The sequence below is a fragment of the Helicoverpa zea genome, chromosome 9, assembly GCF_022581195.2.
Source record: "Helicoverpa zea isolate HzStark_Cry1AcR chromosome 9, ilHelZeax1.1, whole genome shotgun sequence".
Taxonomy (NCBI): Eukaryota; Metazoa; Arthropoda; class Insecta; order Lepidoptera; family Noctuidae; genus Helicoverpa; species Helicoverpa zea.
Genome location: NC_061460.1, coordinates 7,115,903 through 7,143,548, shown reverse-complemented (window position 1 = coordinate 7,143,548; position 27,646 = coordinate 7,115,903). Strand labels below are relative to the sequence as shown.

The 27,646-nt window shown below is 36.3% G+C and overlaps 1 protein-coding gene across 4 annotated transcripts; it reads left to right on the top strand.

The window, feature by feature from the left end:
* Positions 1-510: 510 nt before the first annotated feature.
* LOC124633574 (E3 ubiquitin-protein ligase RBBP6) lies at positions 511-25,923 on the top strand. 4 transcript variants are annotated; one of them, XM_047168857.1, is made up of 18 exons: positions 511-936; positions 1,335-1,566; positions 3,539-3,650; positions 4,348-4,475; positions 4,627-4,793; positions 4,910-5,000; positions 5,307-5,413; positions 5,571-5,636; positions 6,670-6,822; positions 9,913-9,971; positions 10,046-10,117; positions 10,206-10,270; positions 10,354-10,467; positions 10,816-11,121; positions 11,740-11,829; positions 12,303-12,551; positions 12,776-12,844; positions 22,911-25,923. In XM_047168857.1, exons 1-18 carry the CDS (start codon positions 771-773, stop codon positions 25,720-25,722), a joined length of 5,058 nt encoding a protein of 1,685 aa, XP_047024813.1. In that variant the 5' UTR covers positions 511-770; the 3' UTR covers positions 25,723-25,923. The 4 variants fall into 4 exon arrangements, with proteins under 4 accessions (XP_047024813.1, XP_047024812.1, XP_047024814.1 ...); XM_047168856.1 differs by having other exon boundaries at positions 6,667-6,822; XM_047168858.1 differs by lacking the exon at positions 6,670-6,822 and having other exon boundaries at positions 512-936.
* The last annotated feature ends 1,723 nt before the right edge of the window (positions 25,924-27,646 follow it).

Genomic DNA, 27,646 nt, shown 5'->3' with positions numbered 1-27,646 from the left:
CACAATGGCCTATGCCACACATTGCAATGCACAATAATTGTAGACCACGATCAGTTGGTGTCACATAATGGCGCATGGCTCGCTCATTGCTGCCTGGCAATGCACTTGCGATGGACGTGGAAGTAATTGCGGCTGCGGCTATTTATTTGTATACACTACTATATGTATTTATATTATACTACAAAACTATATTTACTACTACATTTATTTTTACACGCAACACAAAAGCGTACTATCCTCAGCGGCCGGTGACGAACTAATCAATGGCTGATTATGTAAACACCACATGCCACGCTACGCCACCATTCCTTTGAAGTGTGCCCAAAAAACCGCCATCTTAAACCAATAAACCCTGTGCACAATGACGATGGTGTGTAGTGGCAACGCATGGGCCATTGTGTACTGGGGGCTTTAGGGTATTCTCGTTTCTTTTGTACTCTGTGTTTCTGTGTCACAGACTATATAGGTTATATGTATTCTGTGGTGATACTGGTGAAATTTATCGAAACGAAAGTAGTTTTCAGAACAAAATGGCGTGTATCCATTTTGACTGGATTTATTGAATTAAAATATCTCTGATAGAAACGATTACAATATCATTAATAGTTATTTAAATAAAGCATAGAAGTAGTCTTCATATTTTGAAACCTTAACTTTCCTTACTTTTGTTTAATTTTCTTAGTGGAACTGCAAAAGTGAACCCTGTATGTGAAATCGTACACAGTGATTCCATGTGTTGTCATGTTGCTTATATTATTTGAAAAAGTGAAATGTCTGTGCATTACAAGTTCAAAAGTGCGTTAGATTACGACACAGTTACTTTCGATGGGTTGCATATATCAGTAGGAGACTTGAAGTCTGCCATATCTCAACAGAAACGGATCGGGAAGACGTCAGATTTTGATCTCCAAATTACTAATGCTCAAACAAAAGAAGGTTAGTGTTGGCTATGTGTTAATCTGCTTGTGATTATTAATATAATAAATTAAATACAAAGTATGGAAAGGTTTGTATGGAACATTCACATAGTGCAATGTATAACAAAAATATATCTCCATACTCCACTTCTATTGCTGTTATAATTTATTACAATATTTATTTAAGACTAGCTTTCGCTTTCGCCCGCAGTTTCACCCGCTTCCCGTAGCCGGATGGTGACAAAAGCTATCCTAAAACCTTCTCCCGGGTCTAATTCTTTCTCCCCTAATTTTCAGCCAAATCGGTCAGGCTGTTTTCATGTTATGTCGTGACAACGGAAAGCGGGTTTCATTTTTATATATATAGATGTGTTAGCGTTACTTTTAGGTATAAAAATTATATTTTTTCTTTTACAGTTTATGTGGATGACAACACCCTAATACCAAAAAATACATCACTTCTCGTTGCTAGAGTGCCACTCTCGCAACAGCCCAAAAAACAGTGGGAAGGATCGAACAGTAACCAATCACTACACAAAGATGTCGCTCCTAACAAAGGATTGGCTGATCTGTCTCGCATGGAAGGTAGCGAACAGGATAAAATAAATGCTATGATTTCACAATCCACTTTTGACTACGACCCTAGCAAGTAAGATGAAACAGGTTTTTTCTTCACAATTTATTTTGCATTTATTTTCCATTATTCCCTTTCCATTTGTTTTTTTGAGGATATTTAATATTTATTTATGTTAATTTTCGGTGTTTTGGTGCAAAATTAACTTACACCATACTGTGCACAACTGGGTTCTCATTAAGCAGCATTGTGCCAGGCAGCCAGTACTGATAGTGGTTCTAAACTAAAATGCTTACCTAAAACACTTTCATAATGTCATCTACATTCAACCTAAGGCAAACCATTGTAATCTGATTAGTCATTATTCATTAGATACATTACCCAACTGCTAATGCGGGTTATGTGTTGTATGTCAGTGTTGAACAGTGGTGAACAGCTACTGACATTGACTATAATTCAAAAAGAGCAAATTTTCGGGGTGTCCATAAGCAATTTGTATGTTTGGAATACCAATAATTGTTTTGAAATAATTTTAGTAGTGACTTATCTATTATTATAAGGAGAAAAAATTTAAGACATATTTAAACTTATTGACACAAGGAAATAAAACTATGTGTGAAGGTTTAAAAAACTTATGATTTGATCCTGTTTCTCATGTCCTAATCTCAAATTAATTTGGTGTCCTCCATGTCCTCTTCATCCACACTTTCATCATCATAGTTTTGGGGACATATGTTCACTGCTGAATATAGGTCCCCAATTCCCCGTTCATATCTATGATTTCTATCTGTTGTCATCTTACAAGTAATGGTTTAGTACTGATGTTCCCCTCCCGTTTAGGGGACATCAGAGAAGTAAGTAGGAGTAGTAAATCAAAGTAGTAACCCTTCTCTTCTGTTAAGTTGTGGTGGCTTAGTGGGTAAAAAACCAACATCTCAAGTATGAGTTTGTGGGTTAAATCCAGGTCATGCAAGTACCAATGCAATTTTTCTCAGTTTGTATGTACTTTCTAAGTATATGGGGTAGTACATAATAAAGTGCATATGTAGGGGTAATAAATTGGGCAGCTTATGGGAGGTGTATATAGGGTGAGTTTGTATGGGACTACAGAAAAATAGAGTGATGTGATGAGTATGTCAGGGTTGTGGACATACCCATAGTATCTACCCATTACTATAGTTCCACCACTGTGATAAATAGGATACAGCATAGGTGTGCGGCTACACCAATTTTTAAATGATGCAAAGCTCTAGCCTAGATGAATAAATATTTGATTTGAAATAAGTCTGAAAGGATTACATAAGTGCTACAGACATCATTCTTAAATATCATTTCTAATGTATATTACTTCATTTAGTGTATTACTTCCGTACTTATTTTTATAAAATATGTTCACTACATTAATCTTGCAATAAAGAATCGTTTTTATGGTTTGTTTACCTTTTGGCTCAGGCATGTTGAATAAGGAATAAATCTACGTAATGTCAAGATATGTAGCAATTCAAATAATTTACGAAGTACTTCAGCAAGTTTGATTTGTCGCACAGAAAAATAATTCTACATAATATTGTGTCGCCAATGTTCCAACCATAGATTCGTCAAGATACATCGCTTGTAGTTGCGGTATTCTTTGAAATTAATAGTTATGAACTGCACTCTACTTGGTTACTTAGCCTGACAAAAAATGCATAAAAAATATGAAACACGTATTGATTTAATTTTGAGTAGGGTTTCTGTAACGGAATTATCATACATACAAACTTTGCCACCTTCTTTTTTCGCTTTGGACTTGAATTTCGCAAAATCCGTTTTATGCTTTTTTAACATTCAATTATTCAGTTTTCTAAGCTTCTGTTTTCACAACAGTATTAGGATTGGTTTCTAGTCTGGAAACAGCTGAGAACGAGACTAAACTTCCTTGATACATTCTCTTAGGGACTTACTTGTAGTGGCTTGATACTTCATACTCACTTAGGTGATTTCTATTTAAGCAAGTCAGCAATTAATGTAAAATATGCATATTATTTAACTCTTTCCTATATTTCAGTTATCAAAAAATTAGAGGACAAAATCAGAGAGGTGTAGTTCCTAATAATTACATCTGTTACAAGTGTCAAAAACGTGGACATTGGATTAAAGATTGCCCATCTGCAAACTCGGTATGTTGAATTTTTGGATAGCTCATAGTTTAAGATAAGATATGTAAAAAGAAATCTAGATTTTGTATTAAATACTTTTGCAAAAATAACGGGCCCTTTGAGATCTTTGTTTTAAGCATTTAATGTAGATTAGACTCTTCAGATCTTCGTGACAGTCACTAAAACACTTTAAATACACCTATAGTCTGTTTTTTAATCTCGTAGACTAAATTGACACTTGCAAAATGTCAAACTTTCTAATAATTTTGCTAGCTCTGTGGTGCAGTATTGTACTTACGATACCGGTTCGTTGAATCGTAACTTTTTATCTATAATAGACGAATTTAATATTCATTCAAAGTTTTATATTTAAAATTCACGTACGTACACATGGCTGTACGACGTGCTACAAACTGCCAGGGATATCTGACCACGCAAAGCCATGCGTAATCATCAAGGATAAGCCCATTATTTCAGGATGACTTATTGTAAAAAGTTACGATTCAACGAACCGGTATCGTAAGTACAACACTGCACCACAGAGCTAGCAAAATTATTAGAAAGTTTGACATTTTGCAAGTGTCAATTTAGTCTACGAGATTAAAAAACAGACTATAAGTGCCACTTTTTTTCGCAAAAGGGTGAAGTTTAATAAATTGTTTACTGTTTTTCGCCTTGTGTTTTTTATTTGATGAATTTTAATTGATTTTTGTCTCAGGGGGATCCAATAGAGATAAGGCGGAGCACAGGAATCCCTAGAAGTTTTATGGTACCTGTTGAAGGTCCAAAAGCTCCTGGCGCGATGATGACCCCAAGCGGAACTTATGCTGTCCCAGCCGTTGATCGGTAAGTGCCTCGCGGTTTCAACTGCCGCGGTTTCATTAGGCCCGTCGCATTAGTTAGGGTCTTCCTCAGTATTAGGGCTTCTTTCCTATGTCTGCTACTTTATTTTTCATTGTTTAATGTTGCTAATAATGAATAATATATATTTTTTTAGTGAAGCATATTTGGCTTCCGAGAGTGCTGGAGGAGCAGACACTCCAACGAATGCACCGGCCGCACCTGAGCCTAACATACCCGACGAATTGATATGCAGTCTGTGTCGGGATCTACTTACGGACGCCGTCATGATACCATGCTGTGGCAATTCTTTCTGCGATGAATGTGAGTTAAAATAATGAACAAAACAAAATGACTATTGGAGATGTCAAAATGGAAAATCTCCTAAGAGTTATTTTTTTGGTAGTAATATTTATTTAAGCGCGTCTTTTATTTTTTAGGTATACGAGGAGCACTCTTGGAATCAGAAGATCATGAGTGTCCGGATTGCCGTGAAAAGGAAATTGCTCCAACGACGTTAATTCCTAATAGGTACATGTTGTTATTTTATTTTATTATCTAACGCCCTTTTATTTCGTGCTATTTATATCGCGAACATAGGCTTCCAGAAAGTACTACGATTTAGGCAGTAGGTAGTTCTACAATATTATTTTAAGTACTCGGGTATCTAGACTAACCTATGTTCTCAAACGTTCCACCACATTCAGAATTGTGAGCTTAATTTGTAGGTACCACAAATCTTCAAGATTAATTGAGACCTAGACCTAGACCTTAATTGCTTTGAGTACACTCTTTAACAATATTGTATCTTATGTAACATTATGTATATTTTTCTAGGTTTTTACGGAATTCAGTGTCGTCATTCCGTAATCAAACGGGCTATAGCAGACGGATGCCACATCGACCTGCTGCAGCTCCGGTTCAGCACCACCCGCCAGTTCTAGGTGCGTCTAGATTAAATACTTATTCTAAAATATATTATATTTTATTATATGACCTAATATTAATAATAACCCTTTTAACGACAATATTATATGGAAAAATAATCATGATGATGAATATGTTAACGTTCTAATATATTTATTTTTGTAATTGTTTTAGAACCTCCTCCAAATGCACAAGTTTTGCTTCCGCCAAGTGGTCCGTTGCAGCCCGGCTCTAGTGGAGGTCAGTATACATTTGGGTACATTCGTATTTTGCTCCACTGATACCATACTAAATCTGTGTTGCAAGTTGGGATGCCTTTACCGAATTGCTATTTACCGCATTGTTACATGCCATTCATATTATGCAAATAACATAATGAGTTTGGTATTCAAACAATTGTCCTTATTCTTGTCTACCCAAGTATATAGTTTAATAACAATAATGTAATTGGATTTTTTTATCAATTGTTCTATCTTCATAACATCGTTTGAATACTTAACGAAAATTGTTTATCATAATAAGACCTCCATTAATGCAAATTATATATTGTATTCAGTGTGAAAGTTATAAAATTAATTGAAAGTTCTTGCCAAGATTTATGATAAATGTTTTCAAGAAGTGTTTTTGGAATTACTAATGTTTTTAAAGTATGTTGCGTGATTCTTTTAAGGTTTGCCTCCTCTAATGCTAATAAAATGACAAAAATGTCAGAAGCTTGAAATAGAATGTAAGTTGCGTTAATAGAAATTGACGCAAGTTACTGAATCGACAAAAATAGGTGTAGTGTAGCTCTTAAATCGACAATTCCGATTCAATTTTCTTTGTCAACCGATTCGATATTATAAAAGCAATCGATTAAATTCCATAATAATTAATATCACTTTAATTATTATTTATGAAATGTGAGGGAACTCATGATAACGCGAAAGAAGTACCTACAGTATTTATTCCGTGGGCATAAAATGGTAGATAGATCGGCAATCGAATATTTTTTTTTGTAAATCCAAAGATTAAAAACATCAGTTGAGCGACTTTTTCATATGTGCTTAACTCATTTATGTGCTGCTTTCCTCAACATTAATACATCTTTCAAAATATCGCGGGTTTGTTGTTAACATTTGCGTGTGACAATTGACGTTTTACAATTTAAATGTTTTGCACTCATATCACATAATAGTTATGTCACGTATTGCCGAACTATCAAAACGGTAGTGGGATTCTAAATCTGTTTTATTCCATTTATCGTTATGCGTTGGCTTCTGTATTAAAGAAGGTCGGGTCGGGGCGAGTGGGACGAGCGGCGCCGGCGCGGGCGAGGAGTCGGACGGCTCGGCCGACGACAACATCACGCTGACGTTGCCGGCGGCGCACCGCGCGCCCGCGCCGCCGCCCGTGCGCGCCGACCATCACCGACACGCGCGATACGGTACACGACGCCGCGCTCGCATCACTTGCTAAACTTACCTGCATGATAAACTAAACTCAAATCTTGGTTTTAATACATTTATGTAGGTTAAAAGATTACAATAATTGTAAAAGAGGCTGCTATATGTTAAGGCATAAATAAGAGTAAATTCTTAATTCGGATTTTAAAGGCTGGTTAAGAAAATGATATAAACCCTGTGTTGTGTAAAATCGTTTAATTTGCATGTTGGGTATGACATCACCTTACGTCAAATTGTTTTGAGAACGCTAGAGCTGACTAACCCCCAGAAAAAGAAATACCGAATACAAATTCGAGGGTCGTCTCTTTTTATATAAATACCATAAAATGTCATATGATCAAATCTTTGATTTAGTAGTCGCACAGCGCGATTGCTATGCACAAGGATTTGGGTTCGATTCCCGGGTCGGGCCGAAATCGCTTCGTGGAATTTAGAAACTTTCACAAAACAGCCCGAAGTCGCCAGTGCATCGGAGAACACGTTAATTTTGGTTCTGCGCCTAATTTCTCATTTATACCTACAAGTGCCCGTTCACGATTATATTGCGAGGATCAGCCGTCGCCCCCATCGCTCATTTTTGAGGGAGGGACAACATACATCGACATATTAAAACCAAGATTATCTCTAGTCCTAGAGTTTATTAACTGCCATACTGCTCGTGTTTGTTATAACGCTTCCCAGCTTAATTCAGCAGATTTCATTGCATATACAGGAGCTGATCTATGATGATACCTGAATATTACGCGTGGTTTAGCGGAATCCGAGTTTTGAAAAATGTTTAGTTAGCCAGTTTTCTTTGCTTGCATGCGTTAACTGCTTCCAATTAATAAATAACTGGTTAACAAATATTTTTTCAGTCTTTAGAACCCTTTTGACCTGTTTGCATGTTGCTTGCTTCGTTCTAAGGTCGTTCTAACTTAGCTTATAACATTCAGGTGCGACGCAGGCGGCGTAAAATATATGACGGACTTTAAATCTGTGAGAAGGAAACATAGGGAACTAAGTACATATTATGTGGTGACGCATACGACGTACTAAAATCTGCGAAGGAAATAGACCAGCAATCTATGATATGTCTAAGAATATAATGATAGGTATAGTTCGGCCATTCAGAGAATGCGTTCCTGACACGTCGCGATTGAACTGACGACGTAACTTTGCAATGGCGTTGCAGTTACGATAAAAATATTTTTGCTGGTTGTTTACCGTTTTAACAATTGAGGAGCATTAAAACAACATTATTATATCAATAATCAATGAATGTTATAATTTTGTGCCAAACTGAGTGTCAAATAACTTGGTAAACAATATTTTTCTAAATCTATACTGCGCTATTACAAGGTTATGTCAGCGGTTTATATTTTGTAGTGCTGTGCTAAAAATAACAGGCAAGTATCGTAATCTGTTCTTATACAGTTATAATATAAAATAATACGTTTTGATTTTCTTTTTAAGAATTGGAAAATAATGGACTATAAGACTTAATTATAACGTTTATGAAATATAAAAATAAAACTATGACCAAACCGCATTTTTATACTTAGATTAAAAATGGTAACCCCAAATGGCGTTATGGGCCGCCATTTTGTGACGCTAAAACAGTCGTCCGTTGTCGTTTCGTGCGCATAGACCACGTTTTTCAAGTGTTTTCGATCTGTTTTTATTTGATTACCCGGCTTTTGTTAGACCGAGATATCAGGATTGATTCTGTTATTGATAATAATATAATTATACATGTAGGCGAAGATGATGATGAAGACACCACCTCCTCAAGCAAATCGGAGTCTGATTAATATTCTGTTCGCACATTCAATTCAATGTACTTGTAACAAAGAATAAATAAAACAATTTTATTATATGAATATTACCTTTTTTTGGTTTCCACTTAAATAACTAAAATATAAAACAAATGATTCCGCCAATTTAAAACGAAAATAATCTTAAAATAATGCGGCGGTTCATTTTGAAGGAACGGTAACGAACTCAGTGTTATGTTGTGCCCATCACTAGTCGTGACTAACTGATAGGTGTCAGGAACGCATTCTCTGAACGGCCGAAGTATAGAACATCGTTTTTTGAACACAGAAAACTTTACCAGCCTTTTGACCGACCAAATTGTTATATTTCATTGAGACTTATTATTAATTCAGTTAATTGTTAAAGCAGGTCTTAAGAACTGATGACAACATTTTAGTCTTCGAATTGTACTTGGAAATGGCCTTTATCTGTCGAAAGAACGGGATCTACCCGAAATTCTTTTCTTCAAGTCAATAATAACAAAAAAAACATAATATATACATATTTTCTAAATTTCCATAACCTCCACATCTACAGTTCGGCCGACATTCGTGTGCGTTGTCTGTGAATAATAATCTGCGACGGAGTAATACATTGTGTGCCACATTTACACACACCTGTTGTATCACAGATTCGATCGCGTAAAAAGTGCGTCGTCTGCGTCGCGCCTAATTTTACTTAGTTTATTCGGGTAACATAAGTTTATACATATATTGAATCATGAGTTGATTTATTTAAATTCAACACATCTCGTAGAGACGACAACTTTATTATACATTGAATAAAAACAATAACTATGTTTATTAATAAATTAATTAGAACAATTTAAAAGGTAATATTTCCAGGACCTACTCATAAACCTCATTAAGGTTGACTTGATTAGAAAGATACATGGCGATATTACTGAAAAAAAGTTAAGACTGAGGCCTCGTTATAATTTAGAAAGTGTTTTACATTGGATTACAAATAAAACATGCACCAATGTAACTATTTCTAAATATTAATATATATGCTTAAATTCGTACTGGCTGCTCTCCGACGTCTAACAAATTTCATATTGACTAGTTTTGTGTTTGAGCAAGGATAAATTTTAATGCATGTGAATCAGATCAGTTACCGTAATTATCCCGGCTCGTATCCCGATACGAGAAGAAGTTACCCCTGGATGCGCTTTTCATTCTTAATCGAAATTTTTTCTAAGAGTACACAATTCATATAAAATAGAATGTGCGTGATGTTATTGTTATTTATTTAATGTATTTTTCTTGTTTTAGGGCCACCACAGGGCTTAAAGCCTCCTGGTATTGAAACTCCACCAAATGCTGCAATGATTGTAAGTGAAGAAGTTATTTTAGCTTCACAAAAATCATGATGGATCGAAGATGTTAAATTAATACGTGTTTATAGATGCCGAGACTAGAGGAGCAGAGAGCCAGTACACCAACAATTGATGAACGAAGGGACCCCATGTCTTCGCAGGTATTTGAGTCATGAACCATTAAAAATAAGCTTTTATTGAAATCTTTTCTTTCGTTGTAACTAAAATTAATCTATTTTATGTTTCTAGGTAGTGTACAATCGTGGTCCTCCACCGTTCATACCGGGTGTTCCACCACCGTCACGTCGTTATAAGTAAGGAAATATGCATATGATTGTAGTTATTAGACGCATTCCAATGTCCAAGAGTTGTATTAATCTGTCTTTTTTACCTCTAGCTCACCATTCAGCAGAAATGTCAGACCCGGAGGTGCGCGGCCCTACAATGACCGCTATCCACCAGAGCCTTACCAACCTCCTCCGCCTGGCATCAAGGATTCGCCTACTAATGGGTACGGTTCATAATATTAAAGAAAATAAACAGACAGGCAGTTTTTTGTAGTGGTTTTAACATCGAATCGAAGACTGAAAAGTGTTGATCTGTGATTTCTGCATTGTGATTGTCGGTTATCTTGATTCTGTAACTATGCTATTTATTTTTCATAATAAAATCATCTTGTGATTTGAAACTGTACCTTCAGCAAAAGCTTTTTATTTACGTAGTCGGATTATATGGTTTCAAATATGAATAACTACTAGGTAATTTTAATTTTACGGTGGTCTCTCTCGACGGATAAAACCAGCTCGACGAATTGGGTTTATCGTTTAGCTAAGGACCGTTGCATGTTATATTGTCGTAGGCACGAAGATCCCCTTGAGGCTTTCAACCGAATGATTCGCGAAAAGGAGATGAGGGCGAAGCGGCGCGAGCAGGAGCGCCGACGAGCGCAGTCGGGTTCCCGCAGCCCGCGCTCGCGCACTCCCCGCTCGCCGCGCTCGCAGCGCTCGCCACGCTCTCCCCGCTCGCCGCGGCCGCCGCGCCTGTCCCGCTCGCCGCGGCTGCCGCGCTCGCCTCGCTCGCAGCGCTCGCCGCGCTCGCCACGTTCTCCGCGCTCGCCGCGCCTCCGACCTCGCAGTCGGGGCTCCAGCCGACTCCGATACTCTAGGTTCGTTGATTGTCCTCATTTTTGCACGTTCCGAGAATAAGGTTGTTTACGTTTGTTTATCGTCTTTGCTTCATAATATGCATGTGCTTGATTATTTTAAATGCTTTTGATGTCGTACTGTCTTCGTAGTTGCCTATCGTTTTAATCCTAGAGCGAAGTTGTTATCGAATTTTAAAATATCCTTATCCAATCATTCATTCATCACCAATTATAGTTACCTACCTGCACATTGTGTTGAAAATATAATTGTATCGATGCTTTGTTATTTGTCGTTAAGTTTGGTTATACTGAAACATCTTAGTATTTGAAAGATTTTAATATCTTTTTGTTCTGTCATATAGTAAACCAGACGCTACATTTTGTCACTTGCGTTACGTCTTATATAGTATTTTGGGCTGAGTGTCATAAAGTGAAAGTGATTTTTTTTATAATCTCTTTGACGCTACTGAAGAAAAACATGACCTGCAAAAAGTTAAAAAGACGTTTATCCTGTGTTTAAGAAAAAAACAAAAACAATTTTTTCTTGAGAACGCATCAAATATCTAACTTTTTTGTAATTAAACCACTAATGTTAAATTATTTGTCTAGTTCATAATGAAATGGTTGTGACTTTTGCAGATCACGTTCCATATCACGCGGCAGGTTGCGACGGTCACCCTGGTCACCGCGTCGTCGCCGCACTCGCGAAAGGACATTATCGCTAACTAGGTTGGTCTGCTATGCTAATGGTTACTAACTTAAACATATCTTCAGAATATTGTGTTACAAGTTATAATTTTGCAATTTGCAACATTCAACAGATATTACCATATGGAAGGTCTTCAATAGCTTTCATGTCATTTTTTGGCAGCCAAGTAGAATTCTAGAACGAAAATGTTTCATCACAATTAAAACGATGAACTACTTTTCCTGATAATATTTAAATGCTCCAACTAACTAACTCTCGCTGCCATGGAATGGAATAAAGTACTCTTCAAAAGCTATCATACGACGTAGGGTTTGATATGTTTTACCTAGAGTTATTGGGTTTCCTGGTTAACTTGACGAGGTAAAGGTGTCCTTGTAAAACACTGATACTCAGCTGCATCCGGTTAGACTGGATGCCGACCCCTACATAGTTAGGAAAAGGCTAATCAGATGATTACAGTTTCTGTCAAGTAATGCCAATTTATTGTAAATAGATCGCCGTCTCCGCGGCGCCGGCACCGCTCCCCGCTGCGGTACCGCACGCCGCTGCGTTCACCGCTACGCTCGCCGCTACGTACCCCGCTACGCTCGCCGCTGCGTTCACCGCTGCGCTCGCCCTTGCGGTCGCCGGTGCGGTCTCCGTTGCGCTCACCTCCACGGTCTCCGCCGCGATCACCGCCGCGGTCGCCGCTGCGTCCGCCAATGCGTTCACCGCCGCCGCCAAGGAATATTTCTCCACACCGGTAAAGCATATTTTGTAATATTAAAAAAAATATAAATTCATGTAAATGCTGTGAAGACTGATGACGAAATTTTTTCTCATAAAAAAAACCTATTAAAAATCGGCTCTAGTATGACACAAGTTTATCTATAAAAGATAATCTTATTCACATTAGATATGGCTGCGAAAAAAATAGTTATTTCACAGGGAGCTTTCAACTAAACATAGTGTTTACTTTGTTTACAGATACGCCGGAGTTTACGACGAACTGTTGTCCCCGCCCCGACGTACAGTCGAGCCGCCCTACGGAGCCAGGTACGATTGTAACAGTCTAAATAGTGTCTTCATGCGCCCTTTACCGACACCTATGAGAATGCGTTTGTTCCTTGATGTCATGAAATTGCTAAGCGGATTGAACCTGTGTTCGCGTTTCAGTGTATAAACTTGAGTTGATCGGGATATCGCGTTTCGTATTTAGTTGTGTTAGCGTAAGCTGTTGAAATGTTATTACTTGTTTAATGTATGACATTTTCATTGAGCCAATAATGGAGGTATGAATAATTCATACCTCATTAATACTTCATAGAAGTGTTGTATATAGATATTTTATACACTACTACTCATCATCAAGCAGATGATGTTGAGTAGTGGTGTATGAAAATTTGACAGCCTCGTGGTAAGTATATATTATTATACTGAAAGTAAAATCGACGACAATAATCGACGAAAATGTGATTTCAACATCGGCGTGGTTTTACACGTCAATTTGTTAAGCTGTGATATTTGTTATATAAGATTATTGTTTAAGTATTACTCGAGCTTTAAAATTGTGCAAATAAGTCTGACTCAACAGTATTATGGTGAGTTGTTCCATTCAACTTTAACTGAACCATTTTCATTCGTCGATCGCCGGTTTGACCAATGGGCGGCAAGTATACGGCTGGTTATGGTTTGTTTATCGTCATGGTTAAATGGTGCAACTGGGCCTTAGAATGATAAGTTAAGATTAGCTTTATATTATTATGAACCAAAAATGTTTTTAAAATGAAATATCTTATGTTAGATATTCTATAAAGAAAAATCTGATTATTCAAGTTGTTTTTACCTTTCCTTAATCCTCAACATAGTTTTCTTTTTTTATGAAAGTCTAAAAGACAGTATAGGTTTTGTACATTTTGCATATAAACTCTTTTGCAAAAAAAGCGGGCACCTATGCGAAATCTTAGTTTTAAGGACTTTACGTGTATTTCAAAGGGTTTTAATGATTTTAGTATGTTTCTAGCATCAAAAGAGTTAGCCGAGCATGCGTGAGAGTGTATTCTAAATTTGAATTTTGTACAATTGCTAAGAAATTGGTTAAACCTTGTTTTGGACTAATTGCTAGCAGAAAGTTCGTCGGTGTTTCGAAAAGTTTTTGAAGTGATATTCAGAAAAATGATAATGCAGTTTTAATTAATGATTAATGTACTTTTTTGTTGGATCAAAACATTTTTGAAAAACTATGCGTATTTGATAAAATTTTCACCTGCTCGAAATGGGATATACTGATGGTTGATGGCAATGTTAAGAGTTTCGGTATTTTAGTGTAAAGCGTTCTATTGTTTAGATATTGTACCCACGTGTTTTCAAATATCGCTTTTTCATAAATAAACACTACTTAGAAGAGTATCAGTACTTTGAGCTGCGACAAAACCAATTTAAAGTAAGCAGTGCCGATCAAAACTCGTCTCCTATCAGACTTTGACATTTTTAAAAGTCTTGAAATTCTACAAAATATAGAAAATAGCACATAGACTGTGAGCACGAGGTCTTAAGGTCTCGTAATCACTGATTTTTAAACAACCTCGTCTCTTGGGAAACTCCGTAGACCTCTGAAGATCTATGAGTCTGAACGTTCAAATAGCGTGTTTTCATCCCACGGACATTTTATTAAATAAACTTGCCTACAATGAGATTTCCTGGCATCTACAGCACTTTCTTGCTTAAATCATAACAATAATTGGCTATCTGCTCATTTCTTAAGAACCATACGTTTGGCCAATAATTTTGAATTGTTGACTCCCTTTCAGCTAAATCATCGTTGAGTAACCCGATACCTATGGAGTTATCGAGAGCTTCAACGCGGCAATAATTTGACTTTTTAGATAGCTTTAACCCTCCTCATCATTTTTCATGTGGTTAATTATAACATTTATTGCAAAATTTGGTATTTTTTAAATGTCAAAGTGCGATAGGAGACGAGTTGTGATCGGCACTGCTTACTTTAAATTGGTTTTGTCGCGCCAAAGGTACTGATACTCTTCTAAATAGTGTTTATTTATGAAAAAGCGATATTTCAAAACACGTGGGTACAATATCTAAACAATACAACGCTTTACACTCAAATACCGAAACTCTTAACATTGTCATCAATCATCAGTATAGCCCGTTTAGAGCAGGTGACAATTTTATCAAATACGCATAGTTTTTCAAAAATGTTTTGATATAATAAAAAAGTACATTAATCATTAATTAAAACTGCATAATCATTTTTCTGAAAATCACTTCAAAAACTTTTCAAATACCGACGAACTTTCTGCTAACAATTAGTCCAAAACAAGGTGTAACGAATTTCTTAGCAATTGTACAAAATTCAAATTTAGAATACACTCTCACGCATCCTCGGCTAACTCTTACGATGCTAGAAACATGCTACAATCATAAAAACCCTTTGAAATACACGTAAAGTCCTTAAAACTAAGATTTCGCATAGGTGCCCGTTTTTTTTGCAAAAGAGTGTACATATAAATATGAATAATTATATGATTCTGTCTATAATCTCTTGCCGCTAGGCGCGGCTAAAAGGTGAAATGATTTAAAATTAGTATAATGTATACATTTGCATGTAGTTAATCGATTAATGAGCAATATGTGTAAAATATATTGTTGCATACAGTTATTTATTTAAATTGATATTATTTCTGTACTTCATGAAACTGGCAAAATAAAACGTACCTATCGCTACCTAAATGCATACGGAAATGTAGTTCTCTAGGGCATATTCGTACATTGTTTGTAAATTGATATTCTATATTATCATTTTATTTAAAATACCCTTCACTATACCCTATTATCGGAAACAATAGGTGAACATATACTACTTTGGAAGTGGACAGCAATAACTGATAGGTACTGCGGTGTACAATGACTAGAGCAGATGCGTCCATATTATGAATGCGTGACTGCTGGAAACTTAATAATTAGTGTAGAAAATTACATCATTGACGCCTTGTCAATATATTTTGAAATTGTACGGATTTTCAATAATCAGATTGTTTTTTAAGACATTTACCTGCCTAAGAAAATGTTGTTGAAACGGCATTGCGCTGTCTTAATTGAAATATTAATCCACTCCACAGTGGCGCAGATTCCATAGTGACCAATGTACACACCAGTTCCTTTCTGTGACGTAATACTAGGCAACATGACAATGTCTTAGTAGGCGTGTCAACTACCGGTCTACGGGCCGTAAATACTAGGGTCCGTTCAGATAGACCGGGTCGGAGAGCATCGGCGCGCATTTTTCTTTTCACACAGACCGGAGCCGATCGGCTGCTCGAGCATTAAAGAGCATGCAAACGGAGCCAAACGTCAAGAAAAAATACACGATCGGAACCGGTCGGCTCCTCTTATTATTTCACACCGAGCGCAATCGAGCATTCTCAATGACAAAAGCAGTGCGCATGCAATAATAAACCTTTACTTCAAATACTAAGTACTCAATTTTCAACGTGTTAAGAATTTGCTCTGCTCTCCGAGCCGGTCTGTCAGAACGGACCCCTATTCCTATATGTGTAACTTGCACTTACGGGACTTATGTATAGACTGAGCGCACCTTAGTACAATGCCACTTCCAGTTGGTCGTATTCCACGTATGTTTACAGTTTAAGTACGCAGGTATTTATCGCCTACCCTACAGCTTTTTTTGTTTATAGTATTATTTATTTTATACAGTAGTTAATAAAAAAAAGTGTTATTGACTAGAACTGTGCACAACCATAAACGTTTTTGTAAATTAATAGTCTTATATGGAATATCTTGTGCCTATAGTATTGTTGTATTTTTTTGTTGTAAAATATGTCAAATTTTATTTATAGATCATTTATTGTAATAAGTATTTATATTTTTTTATTTACTATTTAATAAAAGAATAATGATGTGAACAATATTTAGCAAAGTGTGCCACTAGTGGGTGTTTCTCGTGTTGAACCAAATGCCCTAGTCTCTCTATGGCTTAACTAAATTGGCAATTAGCTTTTTGGGAATGTTATTGTTTTTCGTGTGAACTTCATTGTTATTTGCTTTATTTTTCTAGTCACAATAGAATGTGTTTATAGATTGTTTAAAACAAAACAAAATAGATTTTACTCAGAAGAAGGTTTCTTTTTCAATCAAATATGAAACGAAACATAACGAGAAAGAAAAAGTGAGAGCCAGACATTAAGAGAGAGGGGCGAAGAAAGGGAGAGAGAGAAAGTCAGAATGAGAGGAAAGAATATAGTGAGAACATTTCTCAGGGGGGGGTAGTGAACATACTAGGAGAAAACGGATGAGAGCCTCTTTGATTTCTTTAAAATATCTGAATGTTTGAATACGGATAGAAAAAAATGGCTATATCTGGATGGACATGTTGTCTAGTTGATTATCAAAATTTACGCATTGTACTCATCATTAAAATTAGTGCGTGTGCTCCTTCAAAATAAGAATGCGATTCTGGCGTACACCTATATCAAAGTAACAGAGCTAGGGATGTACTAAAATAATGGGAAATCAATATTGAATTCATATTTTAAAAAATCGTTTGGTTCTCTGTGTCTAAAAAAAAATCTTGCGATATTGCGATTCTAAGGTATCAACTAGGCACGTTTATCGCAAAGTAGTGAACTTGGCGAATTTTCTACAATGATTTCTATCGGTAGCGTGTTTCCACGGCTTATGTCAAAGTCAAAGTCAAAGTCAAATCATTTATTTCACTTAGGCTTTCACAAGCACTTATGAACGTCAAAAAATATAAATAAAGTTGATTCTAGTTGCCCATTCTAAAAGTAGCTTCCTATGGAGAAGAACGGGCAAGAAACTCCATGGTTACTCTTTTTAAAAATAATAGGTATTACAGTTTGTATGTATTGATACATACTATAATAACATGCGAAGATCATGTAGAATCACAATAGACAAAGAATATGAGAATAAATAATAATAAAAAAAAGGTTAAAATGCTACATGGTGTTCACATTTACAAATCAGTTTATATATTTGTACAAAGTTAAATCAAAAGAATAACACAATCTTACTAGCGGGTGTAATTTTAAATTCGCAATAATTTGATACTGTCAGTGCGTCCTATGGAGCAGGACCAGCATGTTTCCAAGCATTTTATGTTAGACTTTTATGGAAAACTACCCTACAAGATGATTATTTATATGGTAGCTCAGACAAAATTAGATATCGAACATTGTATAAATGCTAGAAATGCAAAAAAATATGAATGTTGGGATTGTAATGAAATAGTAAAAAATCCCTAATCCCCCTAGTTTTTTGTTGATTATCAAGTCTGAAATGTCCGAATTGCAATCTTATTTTAAACAAGGTTATATATCTATACATATAATAAAATGATAGGAAAGTCAAAACTGTACATTGAATATTTTTTTTAAAGAATACTTGGGGGTGATCCATAATCGATTCTGAACCCAAATATGTAGTTTCTAGAATTTTTGTCTGTATGTCTGTTTGTCTGTATGTTTGTCCCGGATAAACTCAAAAAGTACTGCATGGATTTAAATCAAATTTTGCATGACTATTACCTGGGGGCCGGTTCAACACGTAGGCTATATATTATCACGCTATCACCTACGGGGGATGAGCAATGAACGATGAACCGAATGCAGACGAAGTCGCGGGCAACAGCTAGTAAATAAATAATATGTTAAAGACTGATCGACATAGTTACCTCCGAGTGCACACATTTTACTATAATATTGTTGGAACATGTATTATTTGATTGATTACTGTCAATCACAACTATTTGTGAATCTATCTTAATAAACAGAGTCTTGATATATTATTGTCTTTTATTTCTAGTTTTAAGGATTTTAATTTGTAATTAGTTTTAAGCCAAAATATGTATTGCGAATTAATGTATTGTTCCTTATTTACACTGTAGGTATAATTTAATAAAATTATTTATGTTGGTTGTCAGAATTTTTCATGCTGACTATAGGGCACAAATAGACTAATGACCATAGTCTATTTATTCGTGTACTACCCGTGCCGATAAAGAATGGGATTAGAAATCGCGACAGCTATATTTACCTCTAGCTCATACACTATAGCACATGAGCGAGAGTTGAATACAGCTGTCGCGATTTCTAATCCCATTCTTTATCGGCACGGGTTGTAAACTAGACTTTTCTTAAAGTCTGCCGACCGCACATGAAGCGACTGCATTAAACCGGATATGAAATCCTTTTGGATTGAAGCCGCAGGTGCACGTGCAGTCGCCCTCAGATATCGATTGCTTTCATGCAGTCATGGCATGTGCAGTTGACATTCAAGACGTACCTTAATTTACATTCTACTACGACCATTTTGCTTTATAAAATCTGTAATTTGATATTTGGTCGAGCTCCTATTTATTAATATTAAGGTTTAATTTAGAAAAGGCTAGGGTTAATTACAGCACTGTTCACAAGATACTATTCCTTCTAAATATATTTTTAGGTTACATTATATGATAGAATGTAGATTGCAATACCACGTCAACATGATGGGTAACTTAAAACATTTGTATTTTTTTTTGTATAATATCGACAGTGGAACGTATAAAAAAAATATATGTAGTTAGAATAGTTTTCGTTTTAAGTCTACTTTTGTATATTCACAGACTGTATGTTTAATTAGAGCGATTGCTGTGATTTATCATGCAATTCTCTTTTATTTATGTCGTGATTTAAACCATAATTATGATTGTTAATCCTTGCAAGCATTAAGCACCATCCATTACATAAGATTTGTAAAAATAGTATAAACGTAATTAATTTTCATTATAGTACGGGCCTGTAACTTTCACTGGTACAATAAAAAGGCTTATGATGATAAACATGCTTACAATTAGTCATATTTTTTGTCTAGCTGTATTGTATAGCCAAAAATATTATGAAATTAGCGATACACGCTTGTTGGTAACTGATTAATATGTACATATAAAGCCACGCTGACAACACGTCAAAATATCGAATCGTCAGAATCTCTAGTTTCTTTTGAAAATCTACGAATATTGAGCGGATAGTGCGTGTACAAGCGTGGCTTTAGCTTGAAAATGTTATTGTTACTAGTATTGTTATTTAAGTTTGCCGATTACCAGTAAGAGTATTCAATTCTTACGGTGAGTTGCATCATTTAGCTACAACTACAACCATTTTCAGTTGGCAAACCGGCGATTTGACTAATGCGCGTTTTTGTGCGCTAATTGTGGTTTGTTGGTGTAGTTAAATTGTGCAACCTTAATGTCCGGCAACTTGTATGTATTTATTGTAATATGCTATTTATAATTCATATTTTTCCAACATGACTGATGGCTGGATTCAATACATAAGTGTAATTAGTAGGTAATTATAATCATACTCGATAAAAGCAAAGTTGTAAAACTGAATGTATAGTCTGTATAAGTTATTGAATTAGTTCAGAACTATTAAATTGTTACTTTGCTATTTTAAGGCAGCTTCATCTGAAATGCTTTCTAGTGAAGAAGATGACTTGTCACTACATGTTCCTGAAAGAAACCGTCGGCAGGCCGGAGATGTCAGCAACACCAGACTGCGGGTAATCTTAATCTCAATATGAAAAGGAATGTTTTGGTTACGTAGCTATACAGAATATGAAATGTAAGCGAAGCATGAGTGAATCTAATCAATCGGCTACAAGAAACACAATGATATCTAATGTCCTAATGTTAGACGTAGCCGAACTTTTATCAAAATTGTAAATTGCCCATATATGTGAAATGAAAAAAAAAGCATTCCATAAATAACTTTTTCATACAATGGATATGTCCTGGATGATCTTGACGATTGGTAAGTTCACCCAGCAATAACATGCATATGGAAATGGGATAGGTACTGGGTTTTGGGGGGGAGTCGTGTAATGTTATGTTGTCAGTTTTGATAGCCGAAGATATTGAAAATCAACAGTCCTATGTAGCTTAAATAGTAGGATACAATTTAGTATGGGTTATTACTATGCGTTAAAATTTGCACAGACATAAAATATTAAAATAAAGTTGCGTGTATTTTTTGCCTCAATTGAGCTTTCTGGTGTATTAATGTTTCAATTCTTGCACTTTAAAAACTTTCGTTGTGTAATTTATAAAGTATGATTTCCAAAAAATGACGTCATCGATCGTTGATTTAGCGCCAATATTATTGGGGAATATGGTGTATAAAAAAAAACAGTACATATTGTATTTTTTTATTATACAATTTGGTAATTTATAACCTAAGTACATAATGTTTTTGCAACAGTATGAAGAATTTAACTGTTTACATACCTACATATCTTGAAACCAATCAATGATACGAGATTTTGTAAATCTTTCAAGTGCGATTAGTCTTATTGAATATAATTTGCTGAATGATTTAAAATAACGAGGAAGGTGCTTCAGAAAGTTGAATTGAGGTAGTATAAAACTAATTTAAAAATGCTTAAAACCTAAAATTATTTGTACATTTTTCTACACTGTACTTTTTTCTATTGCAGGTTCGATTCGCGCAGCAAAAAGCAATTGACTTGATATCTTGTTTGAAAATACTGTATTATTTTGAATTTGCCGAGAGCCTCCAATTATTCATTATTGAAACCTTTCATAATTTCCAGCTGATAATTTCTCGAAGTTTATAATATGGTCAAATGAACGGCAAATACCCCTGATATAATTTAAAGATAATATATAATTAAAAATAATAGGCAGCCTCATAATACTAGTCTGTAACAACAAAAATAAAATTTGTCTGTAACAACGTTTTTACATCGCTCGTTTCGTACACAATTGACAACTACCAGTGCAAAGATGACGTTTAAAGTTTTAGTCTTTCGTCAAAAGAAGCTAATGGCCGAATAACAGCAGCAATGCCACGTTTATTCCGCGAACGAGTACCTTACCATCTTATCATGAAAGGTTCTCTCGTATTTCGGAGGGCATGTTAAATTGGTCCCAGAAGCCATTTGAAATCTTTGACAGACATGACATCTGAAACCGGAAAGTCTGACGAAGTCGCTTCATTTAAAATACAGGTTATCAGCTGCATCCCGGAATACACGGAATCCGTGGAACGTGGCCGATGGATGGATCGACGAAAAGGCTATGGCAGATCAACTTTTAAGTCGGACTTAATTTTTTTATCGATCTCGATTAACTGTTATAGCGATCCTGTTTCTAAACCCACTTGTAAAGACCTTTTTAATGTGACTGAAAGGTGAAGTAGTAAGACAACATACTAAAATTCATTTTTGATGACAAATAATTGAAAGAAAATGGCAGCAGCCTGCAAAATTGTAGGTACTAAATATTTTGAACATATAAAATGCCTCACAAGTAATTTAAGAGGAATCTCCTCATGATCTTGGGGCAACCTAAGAAAACCTGAGAATTTTACCTAATGGAAAAACTTGTGATTCAAGGAAACCCGCCTATCAGTTCACATGAGCTTGTGATGCGATGGAAGCAATTTTTAACGGTCTCATAATATTACATAACTTGTACCAGTGCCGGTGGCATTGCCGCCGTGTTTATACCAGAATACCATCGACATATTCGCTCTCATTCTCAATCATCACATCAGCACGGGACGTCTCTTTTCAATAATATACATAAGTTCGTATCGGATGACTGCGTATGGAGGTTGCATCTTTTAAGCTCTTTCGCTAGAGGCAAAACTTAGCAAAAGAAGCGTAGTGGCACCTGACCATACTAACTGACCTTAACATGCATTGCATTGCCCTATACCGGAGATAGGTATTAACGCAATTTATCGAAAGCCTGCATAATCTACAAGTACATCGCTCGGTGTAAAACGTCATACGTCACGAGTAGTTGTCAGTTGTATGCTGTCGCGCGTACAAAACGAGTGAAGTCGCTGGGAAAATCCGAGCGGAAAATCCGCTATTACAGTTACCTACTGATTTGATTGATTGAAAGTCACAGAGGTTCCTTCAAAATAAAGTTTGCAATACCAGTTTTGAATCCTAGGGATACGCGTGACATTGCAATTTTATATATTCAAGAAACCATTGTTTTATTTTACATTTAATTCCCAATAAAAAAATCTAAACTCTTTGTTTACAGATATGGACCTAGAAGCGGTGCACCTCCACCTGGGTACCCACCGATGGGTTTGAAACAGATGCCTTTGGGTAATATGCCCGTCCAACCTGAACAGCCACCGGGTTATAGAGGCCGTTACGATGCCCCTGGTTTTGATGAAATTCCACCTGGCGTGGAGCCACCTGTTCCTGGATTTGAGCCATCTCCTTTTGAAAAGCCTGCTTTTGGTCCATCCGGTCCAATTGATCGGGATCGCTTGCCACCTCCAAATTACAGAGATCCATATAGACCGCCACCATATGGTGAGGGTCCTAATAGCTACAGGGATCTGCCAATACAGCCTCCTGGCCAAAACGAGATTCCTGTTCATGTAGGAGAGCAACCACAGCGCTATAGAGATAATTATAGGCCAACTCATTATCGAGACCAAGGACCAATGACGTTCAGGGAAGGGCAACCATATCGAGAGCCTGGGCCACCTGGCCCGTATCGAGACCCTAACTTTAGAGGTGGTCCACCGCCTTTCCGTGATAACACCTACAGGAATGTTCCTTACAGGGATGGTGGGTTCCGTGAAAACATACCACATAACAGTTTTCGTGATCCAGGTATTCCCTTTAGACCACCTAGTGCAGATCCTCGAGAGACCGTACCACCTAATTATCATGATCCAAACTACAGAGAAAATTATAGAGATGAGACCGCTCCACCTCGGGATCATTCTCGGCCTGGATATAGAGGTAACGTTCGTAATAGAGGTGGTCAAAGACGCAATGCTAATGTTGAACACGATAGGCACAGAGATAGAGAAGGCAGAGAAGGTCGAGAAAGGGAAAGATATAATGATAATCGGGAGCCGGTAGACAAAGCAGAAAGATCTTCTGATAGACGAACGGGATACGAAAAAACTCGTGAAAATCGCGATGATCGTCCGAGAGATTATGATAGAACTCGTGATTATGAAAAGGAACGTGAACATGATAAAACTACGCCGGATAAAAAAGTCCGATCCTCGCCGAAACGCAGTCGGGAAACTCGTGAGAAAAAACGAAGTGAGTCTAGAGGAAGATCTCGTGACCGCGAAAGTAGAAGGGAAAAGAAAGAAGAACGAGCACGAGAGAAATCTTCTGCTGACCGAAGTAAAGACCATAAAGAAAAAGAAAAGAAACTCAAAGAGCGAAAGAAGAAAAAACGAGAAAAAGAAAAAGATACTGACAAAAAAAAGAAACGTGAGAAAAAAGATAAGAAAGACAAAGACCATGTAAAAAAGGAAGATGACGATCCTGAAAAGGAAGAAGTTGATAAAAACGAAGAAAAAGGCACAGATCTTAAAGAAGATACTGAGAAACAACCTGTGGTTAAAACAGAAAGTGCAAATATAAACCCTGAAGTTGTAATAAAAAAAGAAAAGTCGCCTAAGGTAGAATCATCAGAAAAACCTGCAGATGACTTGTATGGAGAAGAAACATCTGGAGCGGTTGATAAAGAAATCATAGAAGCTTATGTTAAATCTGAGGAAAAAGACGTGACCGCAGATCCCAACTGCACTGAGAATATGAATAGTTCCAAAGAAGAACCGTTTGACGGGATTGAACTTCAAGCAAATGCCGACGAATTAGATTTAAAAACCGAGATCGAAGTCAGCAATCCAACTAGTAAAGAAATGTTAGCTACTTTGCCTGAATTGTCAAAGTGGGAAGTAGATGATGAAAATGTCGAGAAAAGTAAAGAACCAGGGGAAATAACTTCCCCGGAAGAAGAGGACGGTAGTAAAGTTACGTCAGACGTTATTAAACGAGCGGAAAACGCCATATTTGCAAAAGCAATAAATTCATTGAGGCCTATTGAGATAAAGAAAATCAGCAGTGACCGTCTTAAACTTTACGGCGATGAAGTGCCTAAGCCTTCGATGAACAACATTCAGATCACAGTTCCAGTAATAGATTCCGAACCGAGATCAATTGAAATTAACGAACGTAAAAAGAGGTATTCGAAAACTCCACCTCCTCGACTGTCTGTAAAAGATCGCCTTGGCGGAAAAGTAGAAGAAGCCCGCAGGGCTAGAGAGCCCAGAGTTGTTCAGAGTACTGTAGAACGAGTAAAGTCTCGATCAAAAACTCCCAAGCGTGAACAACCTTACAGACGTGTGACCGTAGAAAGAGAGAGAAGTCGAAAACAGGATACGACGAGACCTGAACCTAATAAGGCAGAAAGGCGAGTTATGTCGGAAGCTGTAAAAACGGGCGAGAAGCATCGAGCACGAAGTCCTAATGAAAAGAAATACTCCGAGAAACATAATAAAGAAGACAAAAAATCGACTAATGTTGAAAACAATACGTCCCGTGAAAGAGTTTCAGAGAAAAATCCACCAGGTGATAGTAAGAATACACATCCAGATCGTGAGAGAAAGAAGTCAACATTAGATGAAGCTCATTTTGAGCCAGACTATGATGAAGCTGTTGAATCCGATCATGAGAACAAAGAAGAAAACATAAAGAAACGAGAACGTTCATTATCACCCAGCGGGTTAAATGAAACTAAAAAACCTAAGCTTGACAGCGATAGCATAAAACTGGATCTGACTAATGTAAAAAAGAAACCTGATTCTGAGAGTGAATCCACTAGTGACTCTGAATATTCGTCATCGTCGTCATCATCTGATGCACGTAAACGTAAGAAGAAAAAGAAACGCAGCAAGAAAAAGAAAAAGCGAGCTGCAAGTGATAGCGATAGTGAGTCTGAATCTAGCTCAGACGATCATAAGAAAAAGAAAAAGAAACGTAAGCATAAGAAAAAATCTAGTAAGAAGAAGAAGAAATCCAAACATAAGTAAAGTTTTTATTCTTTACTGGTAGATGTGTAATGCCGTTTATGTTTATTATTTACTTACGTAATATGTATATGTAAACAAATTTCTGGTGTTTTGTCAGTTTGAATGCATAAGCTCAAGCTCATAAGAAATGTCTGCTATTTTTAAAGAATTAGTGTAGTAGATTAAAATTTTAACAATAAATGCTATTATAATACCTAAAAATCGTTTGTTTCTAATTAAAAGTATATCCATATACGAGGCTATGGACACGGGTTGCCCAAACCCGTAATGATTGGCGCTCCTTGGGGCAAGATTACAGATACAATAAACCCAAATTATTATCGGCTGGCGATGGCCCTCTGATTACTTTGCTTAAAATCCGACTGTTAGCAATACACAGGAAGATCTGAATTCGAATAATTGGAACTAAAATACATGAAATAACAAAATTTTGCGACTACTTACGCTTAGCTTCAGTTTGCGCCAATTAACTTTACGAAACATCCAAAAACCATTTCATTTTGAATTTCCCGCTCTGCGGTTGCGTAAGGCGTCAAATGGCTAATTTTAGAAATGCAATGTTAATTGGGGTGAACTGCAGGTACTTTATTATCCTACTTTATATTCCCGCGACTAATATAGGCATGAACTATAATTTGGCCTCAAGTCTAACCTTGGCCCGTATGGACACTGAATGACTGCCCGTTTGCTAAAACGACCCACTGACTTCTGCAATTTCCATAGATTTAGGATCCTACTAATGTTTGAAAGATCCACAGAGAGATAGGGAAAGCGAGACATGTTATTATGACTTTGCATATACAAAAGAACACGGACTAGGTAGAGGTATGAAAAGATAATTTGTTTGTTCAGTAGTAATGTCAAGTTGATACAAGTATGATCCTCAAAACCCAAATTATGCCTACTCAAAAAGGTACCTATATTATACACTTTCAAAATACTACGGGTTTAAACAAAGTTCCCAAAAAGAGGTTCTCAATTCGGATGACACGCACCCTCATGTGCCACATCGTTCTCTTATTTTTTTAAGATTAAGTTATATAGGTACAAATATATAGAATTGAGATTTCCTTGTCCATGTGGTCAATTAAGATCCCACCCAAAACAAAAATGTGAAAGACTGCCAAGTTCGATAATATGGGAATGCTTCGCCTATAAAAGAAGTGGGATCTGAATAAGTACCAAGTTCCATACACATACCTCAGTTAAAAATAGTTACTTTTTAATGATGTTACTTGGCAAGTTTTCACGCACCTTGTTGTAAACCGACTAAACGCAATGAATCAAGTATTTAATTTTCTATTAAAACTTGCCAAGTAATCATCATTAAAAAGTAACTATTTTTAACTGAGGTATGTGTATGGAACTTGGTACTTATTCAGATCCCACTTCTTTTATAGGCGAAGCATTCCCATATTATCGAACTTGGCAGTCTTTCACATTTTTGTTTTGGGTGGGATTTCATTTATTTTTGTAAGGTCGTTTATTTTATTTTTTTGTTATGATTAAGTTAGTTAAGGGAATGTCTCATTTATACTATCTTTCAGATTTTTGAATATGCACTATGCTTCTTACAAAGAAATGAACTAGATTAACTAAATGGACTAGATTTACCAACTGACTGACATGTTATCATATATTATGTTTGTGGATCAATGTTACACATTCGTTATTTTCGAAAGTGACTCACACTTGGCCGTTTTCAGATTTTTACTTTACTTTGACTAAATACAAACCTTTGTAACGAATTTCAGATCGGTACGACCATTCGAAGATATATTATATAAATATAGATTTTATAATAAATTTACACCGGGTATAAATTTACACCTTCATTATTTTGAAACCGACTCACACTTGGCCATTTTCAGATTTTTCCCTTTACCTTGACATAAAGACCTACTTCCATGCCAAATTTCAAGTC